Source organism: Suricata suricatta, chromosome 3, assembly GCF_006229205.1.
Source record: "Suricata suricatta isolate VVHF042 chromosome 3, meerkat_22Aug2017_6uvM2_HiC, whole genome shotgun sequence".
Classification (NCBI taxonomy): domain Eukaryota; kingdom Metazoa; phylum Chordata; class Mammalia; order Carnivora; family Herpestidae; genus Suricata; species Suricata suricatta.
In genome coordinates, this window is record NC_043702.1 from 54699035 (window position 1) to 54711012 (window position 11978).

At 42.8% G+C, this 11978-nt stretch overlaps 1 protein-coding gene across 1 annotated transcript; it reads right to left on the bottom strand.

The window, feature by feature from the left end:
• Positions 1–9657: 9657 nt before the first annotated feature.
• On the bottom strand, positions 9658–11775 carry HOXD1 (homeobox D1). Its single transcript, XM_029934345.1, has 2 exons — positions 11124–11775; positions 9658–10762 (listed from the first exon to the last, which is right to left on the bottom strand). The coding sequence occupies exons 1-2, from the start codon at positions 11773–11775 to the stop codon at positions 10428–10430; spliced, it is 987 nt and encodes a 328-aa protein (XP_029790205.1). The 3' UTR covers positions 9658–10427.
• Positions 11776–11978: the final 203 nt, after the last annotated feature.

Here is an 11978-nt window from a genome sequence, read left to right on the forward strand (position 1 = left end):
TATTCGACTCATGTGTACACCCATGTATATTACAGACATTTTTATTTAATTATTCAGGAATTGGCACATGAGATGCCTTACCGAATTCCTCTGAGGTCTTCCACTGACAAAAATAAATGCAAAGACTGTGACGGTCAAATGCAATTTTCCCTTTTTCATGTATTTTAAAGTAATGACTTTATTACCTCTACATTTAGTGATTCATTATTTAAAATTTTTAAGCCACATAGAAAAGTACTACAAAGAAAAAATCAACAAAATACTGCCATGTAAGAATAACCATCGTCAACATTAGGCGAACATCTTTTTTGACATTCCTATCTATGTAGACACACAGGAGGAATGACAGATGAACACATGCAGAGATAGCTTAGTACACAGAAATAATTTCCTAAAACTGGGTTTATACCGTGCGTGTTATTTTTAAAATAAAAATATTAAATTTAATGCACAAGAGGAACAGATGAAACTAACAGGTAAGTATTTCTTCTTCACTAAGAGAGTAGTCGCTAGAAGAGCCTTCTGACACTAAGGGGGAAAATACTTAGAAGTTTGGATATTTTAGCAACTCAAATGTGTTTTTCCATTTTATGAGTGTCCCTAATACTACGTAATCTTAATTCAGAAAGCTTTAAGCTAGCTCTATTTGTTCTGAGCTCAAACCGTTAATTATGTTTTACAACTAAAATTGGAAGGGAACTGGGTCGCCTGGGTGGCTCTGTGGGTTAAGTGCCCGACTTGGGCTCAGGTCATGATTTCACAGTTAGTAAGTTCGAGCCCCAAGTTGTAGGGCTGTGTTGACAGCTAAAAGCCTGGAGCCTGCTTCAGATTCTGTCTCCCTCTGTCTCTGCCCCTCTCCTGATCGTGCTCTGTCTCTCTGTCTCTCAAAAACAATAAAGATTAAAAAAAATAATAGTAAATAAAATAAATAAAATAAAATAAAGTTGGAAGGGAACAGAATTGGAAAATCTGAAACTTTTACTTGTGAATAATCCGGGGCTAGCTCACCTTTGTCTTTGTGATGCATATGAAGTTAGGGGCAGGTATAAAGCAATACTTTTATTCATCTTTGATCATTCAGACTGAGGTTCATTCAGTCCATTGGTATAATGATATATGTAACTTACAATTTTTGCTTATATGCAACTAGTTAAGAAATCTGTAACTTTTTTTAAAACTTTTTTTAGGGGCACCTGGGTGGCTCAGTCAGTGAAGCATCCGGCTTCAGCTCAGGTCATGATCTCACGGTTGGTGGGTTCGAGCCCCGCTTTGGGCTCTGTGCTGACAGCTAGCTCAGAGCCTGGAGCCTGCTTCAGATTCTGTATCTCCCTCTCTGTCTGACCCTCCTCTGCTTGTGCTGTCTATGTCTCTCAAAAATAAAAAAATGAAATTAAAATGTAAAAACATTTAAAAAAACCTTTTTTTATTGTTTATTCTTCATTATTGAAAGAGACAGACAGAGCGCAAGCCAGGGAAAAACAGAGAAAGAAGGAAACAGAATCTGAAGCAGGCTGCAGGCTCTGAGTTGGCAGCACAGAGGGCTTGAACTCATAAACTGTGAGATAATGACCCCAGCTGAACCGACTAAGCCACCCGGGCACCCTATCATTTTTTTATAAACTACATAATTTCCAAAATTCAGGGCCAAGCCAAAAATCATAAACTTTCAATAAAAGTAGACTTGGAAAGCTCTTGGATAGCATCACCATGTAACAAATTCCAAAACTTCTTCAGAGACACAAACACAGATGTTTTTGAAGTTTGCAAAGGAACCATATGCTACTAGAAAAATAGATTATTCTGTTCTGTTACATGTGGGCTTTTATTTACAGTCAAAGCAGAAGAATAAATTGGGCTTCTTGACAGATTAATACAAAGAAGCTTAAATTGTTTTTAAAGTCGATTAAAGATTCTTAGGGACAAATAATTGTTATCTTTGTTTGAATAAGAAATATTATATATTTTTTTAACTTTTTTTTAAAGAGAAAGAGATAGTGCGAGCAGGGGAGGGGCAGAAGGAGACAGAGAAAAAAATCTTAAGCAGGGTCCATGCTCAGCACAGAGCCTGATGAGGGGCTTCATCTCACAACCATGAGATCATGACCTGTGCAGAAATCAAGAGTCAGACACTCAACAGACTGAGCCACCCAGACACCCCAAAAATATATATTTTGACTTGTCTTTGTAGCTTGTTATATTTACTTTGAATCTACATTTTCTACAATTCTTTTATAAGCTAGTCGTTTCTTTACTTGCCCCCTAGAGTAAAGCTAAAACAGGTCATGAATTTGAAACATAGCTCAGGTTTCAAATGTAAGAGAAGATATAGACATTTATATACAATGGAGTAATTACTCAGATAAGCGATTGAATACTAACACTATTTTAACAATTAGGTCATAGGCATTTAGGAAAAATAAAACACATTCTATTTACATAGGATTATCTTGCCTTAAAGTGTCCCTCTACAGCAAGCTTTTCTCTTTCTTTCTTTCTTTCACTTGCTTTCTTTTCCAGTTTAAGGGCAGTCTTTCATAAACCCACAATGGAAATAGTTACAAGGTTATGCACAGTTAAGAAAATTCATGATTCCCCACTGACAGAGTAGGTAGAAGGAGGAATTTCTTCTTTCTGCAGCAACAGAATCAAGAATGTTGTTGATCTTATGTTAAATTTGATGTCAACAGAACACAGCAACCAGAGTCTCTATTTTTAAGGTTGATAAATTCAAACCTGGGCAAGTGCCACAATGTAGGAAACTCATGTAAGTCATCACTGCAATCTAATTTATGATACCTGACCCTCAAAATACCATGCGTGTGAATTCACATATCCTTTTGAATAGGGAAAAATGGAGCGGATGTATAACGGACTTAAGTTTTTCGCATTGCTTGGAATGATCTAGTAAATTGGAAGCAAAAGTCAACGGTCTAATGACCCTTTCATCCTTTATTTCTCCCAGGCTGAAATCTTCTAAGGTCTTGAGATCTTAATTCAGTGAGTACTCAGCCGTGGCTCTCATCAAGTATTCATTAACTACCATTTTACTTTCGTCTGTTATCATGTACCACCTATAGTTTGCTAATTTTATCAACAATCCTAAACCTTAATTCTTCACTCCAACCTATTCCTTTTAATTTTTTTTGAGAGAAAGTGAGTGTGGGGGAGGGGCAGGGGGGAGAGAAAGAGAGAGAATCTTAAGCAGGCTCCTGACTTAAGACTTGGTCTCACAACTGTGAGATCCTGACCTAAGCCAAAATCAAGAGTTGGATCCTCAACCGACCAAGCCACCAGGTGCCTCTGAGTCCCTGCAATTCTTGTTCCCTTCTCAATATCTCTTCAACTCTAATTGTTAATACTCTGTGCCTGGCACCTAACATATATATATGAATATTTCTCTCCCCCCAGCCTGTTTCTTTCCATCTTAGCTTCCTGTTACAACTCTCATAATCCATCGATCTTGTCTTAATAATTCGTGAATGTTTATTAAGCATCAGACATTGCGTTAGTGATATGCACCTATTGCCTCTGTTCATCCTCACAAGTCAATGAAATATGAATGTTTCCCATCTTTAAGGGAGGAATGTAGGGCTAAGTGACGTTGCATTATCCATCCTAGGATTTGCTCCCAAGCCTGTCTGCCTCCAAGATGCACTCTTGTAATCACTACATTTAATTGTCTCCAGACCCTTCTTGAGAATCCTCACACTAGACCTTGTCTGGTTTCAGAAATCCTCTTCCTGTGGTTCCGCTCCCACAAGGTACTCAAGTTCCCACACAATACTCAAGTTCCATAAGGCAGTCAAGTGATTATCGTAGTAATATATACCAGCCACCTGGGTGGCTCTGTTGGTTGTGGCTGACTCTTGGTTTCAGCAGACGTCATGATCTCACAGTTTCTGAGTTCTAGCCCTGCATCAGGTTCTGTGCTGAAAGGGGGGAGCCCACCTGGGATTCTCTTTCTCTCCTCTCTCTGCCCTTCCTACACTCTCCCTCTCTCAAAATTAATAACTTAAAAAAAAAACTTAAAAAATGTGCCTTGAAGCTTAAGGAGGGAAGTCTATAGTTCCTCCTTCACCTCTTTGCCTCCTATTTGTAGTTTATTGTGTGGACAAGAACAGCTCGTGTTCTTCTGTGAACAATGAAATATAAAGGATAACGGGGCGCCAGGTGGCTCAGTTGGTTATGTGTCCAGCTCTTGATCTCAGCTTGGGTTATGATCTCATGTCGTGGGATTAAGCCCTGTCAGTGCAGAACTTGCTTGGGATTCTCTCTCTCTCTCTCTCTCTGCCCCTCCCCTGTTCGTGCTTGTGCTCTCTCTCTTTTTCTCTCTCTCTCTCAAAATAAATAAATAAACTTTGAAAAATAAAAAAGAATACTTAGCATGAGGCTCCTGGCTGGCTCAGTCAGGAGAGCATGTGACTCTCGATCTCAGGATAATGAGTTTGAGCCCCACATTGAGCACAGAGATTACTTAAAAAAAAAATACTTAGCAAATAAATTGTTATAATGTTCCTGGCAGGAGAGATGCTTAATGAGTAGCACTGTATGTGATGATGTACTAAAACTGCATTCAACATTCAGCAAGGAATACAGAATCACTATTATGTAAAAGGTACTCTGTGAGAGATAAAATGTGTAACAATGGAGAGAAAACTAATGGAGGAGGGGGAAGAGGGAGACAGCAGCAGGGAGGGAGAGGGAAAGAGAGAGAAAGAGACCTTATAATACAGCAGGATATTGTTAGTGCTGAATGAGTAATACAAACAAATGCTACAGAAGCTCAGAGTTCACTTCGGATGATGCAAAAAGATGTCACAGTGATGAGATTCGAGCTGTGTCACAAAGGATGGCTTTGGATAGGCAGAAAAAAGGTGGGAGATAATTATAAGAGAGGAATGGCATAAGAAAAGGTTCAGAGGCAGAAAAAGCCTTGGGGAAAAGAATGAAGAGATCACATTAACTAGCGTGAAGTTTCTATGTCAGGTGTGAGACTCACATAGATGGACACAGACTTTAAGATACTTGGATCTCAGGCTAAAACACTTGAGTTTCTTCCACTAACAACCAAGAATTACCAAGAATTTAAAATAGAACAACATGATGAAGAAAAGGCTTTAAAATGGATTGGCCGGGAAGGCGACTGGAGGGAAATTCTTAGAAGCCAACTGTGTACCTGTGTCCTCTCTGGTTCTATATTTCTCTTTGTTTATAACACTGAGAAGGAAATACAACAGAAAAGAGCCTCCTGGATGAGATGGAGTTCCTGTTACAAGACAGTGAAGGGGCATCTGGGTGGTTCAGTCGGTTAAGTGTCCGACTTTGGCTCAGGTCATGATCTCAGGATTCCTGGGTTTGAGCCCCGCATCGGGTTCTGTGCTGACAGCTCAGAGCCTGGCGCCTGATTCAGGGTCTCCCTCTTTCTCTGCCCCTCCCTTGTTTGCACTCTGTTTCTCTCAGTCTCAAAACTAAATACACATTTTTTTTTAAAGTTAGAAAAAAAGACAGTGAAATAGTTCAGCCAGCCAGTAGCCCAGAAGAGCAGGGTGGGATTGAGACACTCAGCTGTAGAACAAACCCCCACCCCATTCTTGTCTGCCTTATCTACTACTTGATGTACTTGAAGAGAAGCAAACGTTCTGTTTCCAAAATGTTAGGGAGAAGCAATCGTTGCTATCATCTTACAATGGATGGATCTGGAAACAGAGCAACAATTTCAGGAATAGGTGGATAGGGATTTACCATGAACCCAAAGAAACTTGGGATGCCTGGGTGGCTCAGTCAGGAGAGCATGCAACTCTTGATCTCCGTGTTGTGAGTTCAAGCCCCACATTGGGTATAGAGATTACTTAAAAATACAATCGTAAAATAAAAAAAGGAAGAAAGAAACTTAAGCTTCATTAACTTGGGCCCTTCTGGGTCCTGGAAGATACCCTAGCAATTTTGTATTCATGATTCTTTTTTCTTAAAGACATTCCCCAAATTGCAGTTTAGGCTCAACAAAACTCCTAAGAAGAGAATATGCTACATAGTCTAGCACCCTCTAGAAACTCCTCAAAAGTGTCGGTGACCTGCTGTATTAGCTATTTCCAAGTCCAAATGAGCAGTCTTTGGCCACCCTTTGTATTTATTAAATTATATCAATAAGACTAGTAGAAGTGGAAGAGGTAATGTTTAAGTCTTTACAATCTAAGCAATAGACCTTCCTTTTATGCCTATATTTAGGAATTCCTTCCTGTTAATTCACTAGTGAATTTAGTTAGTTAATATTGAATTTATATTTCTGCATAACAATTATACCTTCAGAAGCAGTTATAAGTGAGACGTTAAATAGAACTATTTTGGATGTGTGTTACATGTTCATGCTCTGGAAATCTGCTTTAGAGGTCAAAACCATGAAAAAGTTGATTTCTATTTAGATGGAGATTTCTCATTATTTGTGAGATATACCCGGTATGATTTCACTTTAAAACCACAAATAAAGTTTTAACAATGGGCATTTTTCTTGTTGAGAAGTCTGTGGTCAGACTAAACATCTCTCTGAACCTGATTAGGTACTGAGGTTTTGAAATTCAATATTCAGCAAATATGGAGCATTTGTTAGGCCATAAGAAATAATTAAGAACTCCAGATCTCCTGCAGGTCTCCTGAGCCTGCCCCTCTTTTCTGATATGATAATCAGACATAACCTTGGCTGGTCTCGGGCCTCACGGTATAGGAGGCTGGGACAGAAGACTCACACACAGTTACACTTTTGAGGTGACATTGCTTTAGGTTTTTACATTAGCAAGCCCTTTGTTTGCTAGATATTCAAGTAATGGAAATTTAAATATTATCAAATGCTTTATTTCTTCTTCCTCACTCCCAACTATCCTGAATCCAGAAAAACAGACACATGGTCATTCTGTGAAGACAAAAGAACATTGAACTGTAAACTACACAACAGCCAGAGCAGTCCACTGTGTATTCATTCCCGTAAAGGAGCATATTTAGTTTGAATCTGTATAAAATAGAAATGGGATTGTTCTAGCAGTTTCACAGCGTGCATAGCTACCATCATACTCATGGACAATCTGACTCAGAATACTGCAAAGCTCTGAATAATGGGGAAGGGAAAATGTTCTATAAACAATTCACATGGATTTGGTAACTCCACTGATGAGATATAGTTAACAAAGTCTAAAATCCACTTTTCCCAGGGACGTGTGGGTGGCTCAGTTGGTTAGGCATCAGACTTTGGCTCAGGTCATGATCTCGAGGTTTGTGGGTACGTGGGTTCGAGCTCTGCATAGGGCTCTGTGCTGACAGCTCAGAGCCTGGAGGCTGCTTCCAATTCTGTGTCTCCCTCTCTCTCTCTGCCCCTCCCCTGCTTGTGTGTGTGCATGGGTGCACAAGCTCGCTCTCTCTCTCTCAAAAATAAAGAAACTTTAAAATTATTTTTTTAATCCACTTTTCCTATACAAACACAGTATCACTGTAATCCTATGGACTACATTTACATTTTTAGGGCGGAACTTTTTTCTTGTTTCTTTTTAATAGTTTATTGCCAAGTTGGTTTTCATGGCTAAACTGTTTTCTAATGATAGGCTTAAAATAAAATATGCAGAAGTCATTGAATTGTTTTCGTAGCATTTTCGTTGCTGGAAGGGACCTCCAGAGGTCACCTAGTTCATCCCAATCTCCAGACAGGACTCTCCCTAATACTGAATATAGCTATATAGTGATCTGCATTAAGAAAGCTTTTAAAGATCCCTGGGGTTGGTCAAAAAATAGCTAATATTGGCCTGATTCATAGAACAACATTATACGTATGTCAAAACAGCCACCTTCATCAAGGAAGACATCCATCAGGGTTAAGTGCCAGCCATAGCTTCAAAAGGAAAAGCTTTATTTTCTCAGAGAAAACGGTGGTAGATTAAGGAAATGACCAAGCGGTGTTGGTATTTTAGTGTTGTTGTTGTTTAGGTATACATTTAAAGCTTATCAAAAAGGAAACACTGTCTTGTCAAAGACCGCGGCGGGGGTGGGGCGCGGGGGTGGGGGGGTGTAGCCCTGAAGTGGCTGGAGCGAGGAGATCACAACTCCTGTAACTAGTTCTTGCAAACAGCTACAAAGCCGGGAGTGGAAGGGAGAGGTGGGCTGTTGTTTCAAACAAGATCTGATTAGCATCAAGTCAATGAAGGGCAGACGGTGAAACGCAAGAATAATATTGACAATCTGAAACTACTATCATACTGTATGTTAACAAACAGGAATTTAAATAAAACCTTTCAAAAAGAGGGTGAAACTATGAAAAAATAATCATAATATTACAGACCTGCGTTCTAAATGATCTCTTTTCCCCCAAATTAGCTGAGTTTATTAGAGCTTATTTTTATTTCAACTCCACTGTGGGTGCAAAGGACAAGAATTTAAGTGTAATTTCAATCTCCTAAAACAATCACATCACAGTTTTACAGGGATAGTAATCCTTCACAACTGCTTGACCTCTGAATTATTGGATTTAAAGCACGACACTAGGCGTGCCTGGTGGCTCAGTCAGTTGAGTGTCCAACTTTGGCTCAGGTCATGATCTCACAGTTAGTGAGTTCAAGTCCCACATCAGGCTTGCTGCTGTCAGCTCGGAGCCCTCTTTGGATTCTGTCCCTCTTTTCTCCTGCCCCTCCCCTGCTTGTGCGCTCACTCGTGCTCTCTCAAAAATAAATAAAATATTTTTTAAAAATTAAGCACTACACTAGAAATTAGAAATCTAGGCAAAAGGAGAGCTGAAGTTCTTATCTGGATTGTTTGGGCCTTTATACTTTTTGTTTGACCTACAGATACAGCTTAGCTATTCATAAAATGAGGACCTGCCCTGACAACTGTCCCAAGTATCCACTTGGCTTTGTGTATTAATGATGCATTTCTTCACATAATATTTCTGTAAGGTCACGTGAAAGCCTGGCCAACCATGAGTGCTTGCAGGATTAGGATCTAGGGGTTTTGGGTGAAAATAAGTTTACCACATACCCACCCTCTTGCCAACTTTCAAATTTTGTGCTTGTGCTTCTTTCAGAGAATTCATTTGAAAATATTTCTCTTTTAAAAACAGAGAGGCACCTCTGTGCTCTCTTATTAGGCCAGATACTTAGTCTGGGTTACAGGAAGTAGAAAGCCTCTGCCAGCCTCCTTTGTAATGCTTGACTCTGCACATGGGAATTCAGCCATTGAGAACTTTTTGATATGCAGCTGCCTTTCTCAGAGAATGCTAACCAACAAACAGAATCTTCAGGTTGCCTTTTCCTTGCCTGAGAGCAAGAGAAAAAAAATAAGGAGGCCTTCTAGCAATGTCTTCTAGGCCTACGACATTCCAACAGTGGACACCTTTGAGTTAATATGCAGTGTCCGTACTCACCATACAACTCAGACACTTAAGGTAAGTACAGTACCTCCTTAGTCACTTGACTACTTGGTAGTTTTTTTCTCCCTTAAACTGCTCAGATAATTGTCCGTTACTTGTTTGTGCAAACAATCTATAAAAAATTTTTTGTTATTTTTTTAACGTTATCACAGTCAAAATATTCCCAGAGCAGAGTCAAGAAATTCCAAATTGAAGAAACCCTATTAGCTTGTAAGAAAGATAATGGAAATGAAAGGTGTGTAAGGAAAAACAGAGAGTAGCAGATTCTGTAATTTTTATTACAAAAAAAAGTTCAAACTCTTTACATGCTCTGACATTCAATGCCATGTAGAAGTTCATTGCAAGCAAACGGTTTAAAAAATATACATACTGTATATATTTACATTCAAGTCTGAGTAATTGGTGTCAAGGTGTAGTTCAGGTTCGAATCTTCACCCATCCTGTGGATTTGTTCAGCTACTAACTAAACAGCGATTGTATCTTCACTCAGGCACATGAAGAGGTAGAAACTGCTTTATGAAGAAAAAAAAAACTGGAGTGCAAATGTGAAGGTCATTTTTGAAGCAGCTTAGCTACATCAAGGAGGCCCTAACTAGCTTTGGTCATCTCAAGCTGAATACACATAGCCTGTCCTTTAAATTAAAATCCGAAAAACTTTGGGTAGATGTTCTTCTGAGCACACAGCGCGGGTTGGCAGAGATCAGCAACTCCACCACTCTGCACCCAAGACTGGCATATGACTAAGTTAGGCAACATAGCAGCAGGGCTGGACTGACAGCTGGGCACCTTTTCCCTGATAAGAAACAAATAAAACACAAACGAGTGGCTTAAGAGACCTCAAATTGATATCCGTACACCTACAGCCTGGAACTCAGAAGGCGACTAGGATATTTCGTTTCCCAAGTGAAACCCCTATTAACTTTCGCCCATGCCTACCTCCATCCCAAACTGAGCTAGTGAGTCCAGATAGGGGCGAGGTAACCTATGACCTCTGCAGGCCAAGGCTTCTCAGCCTCAAAACTAAACTTCATGAGGGTTCTTGAGCTTGAGAAGGGCTCCCTGGGTTCTTGCCAGAATTGGTGGTGCTCATTCCTGAGAGGGGGAGTTGGAGGGAAGCCACAGGGGTGGCGGAGGGCAGAAGCCCTTCTCGTTCTCTTTTCTTCTGTTTCATCCTGCGGTTCTGGAACCAGATTTTGACTTGCGTATCATTCAGCTGCAAGGAGTTGGCTATCTCGATGCGTCGGGCTCGAGTTAAGTACTTATTGAAATGAAACTCCTTCTCCAGTTCTGTCAGTTGCTTGGTGCTAAAATTCGTGCGGATCGCGCTGGAGGGGCTAGCGGCTCCATACTCGGCGAGTTTGCCTGCAACATTAAAGACAGGGCATCAGTGGGGTGACACAGAACGCGGGCGAGCGGCGGGGCTAGTTAGAATCAAAATCAGAACGCAGTTCTCCTGGGGCTCCGTGGACACTAGTTGTGCTAGGTGAAACACTCCACAGAGAGCTCCTTCCCGAAATTCCTCAATACCTGGCACATTTTCGGAGCGTATACCCGGGGCACGCTCAATGGAATGCGCCTTCTTTAATAACGCTTCGGAACGCATTTCCTTCATAAATCCTAAATCGCCGTCCAGAGGGGCAGCTGCAACGCGCTCCCAGCACAATTCTGCGGAGGAGGCTCGATTCCAACCCCAGTTGCGTCCGTCCAAGGCCCAAGTACTTACTTTTCTTAGGGGCGTTCCTCTTCACTTTCATCCACTCGAAGGTGCTGAAGGCGGCGGGGAGGCCGGAGGCGGGCGACGCAGACTTGGGGTAAGCGCCAGGGGCCGGGGACGCGGTCTGGAAGGTCCCAGGGTGGCCACTGGCTGGCTCTTTCAGACACGCCGGCAAGGGGCCGGGGTCGCCGAAGGCCGCGTAATCCACCTGGCCGCTGAGGAGAAAGGAGCCACCGCCGGAGAAGACGGCAGAGGTGGCGTAGTGGACGTGCGCCCCGCCGTCGTCGGCCGGCCGCCCCAGCGCGCACGGGAAGTCGTACGCCGGCCCCGGCCCTGGCCCTAGGAAGCCGTAGTCCGCGCCCCCTGCCGCTGCAGGTGCGGCGCCCGGCTCGTAGGCGCCCTCCAGGGTGCACGGCGCGTAGGAGGGCGCGGCCGACGGCGGCGCGGAGGGTGGCGCTGGGGTGGCCGGGGGCAAAGGCGCTGGTCGGGCGGCGGCCAGGGGCAGGCAGCTAACGAAGGCGCCGTCGCCGCTGCCCAAGGGGAAGGCGGGCTGCAGGGCCACGGGCCGGGCGTCGGCGCGGCAGAACTTGGGCGCGAAGCTGAGCACGTCGCCGCCGCCCCCGCCGCTGCCGCACGACACGTACTCCAAGTAGGAGCTCATGATCCCGGCCCACCCGCCTGAGCGGGGCCCGGAGCACGGGGCGGGGCAGGACCGCCGCGGGCTGCGCCGCACCGCCTTTCCCTCTACCCAACCAGCCTTCGCCGAGCCATGGCGAGCGGGCCGGAGGTAAATAGTGGCCTAATATAGCGGCGGGGGTGGCCACGTGGCGCTGGCCGGCCAATGGGCGCCTGCCCCCCACGGCC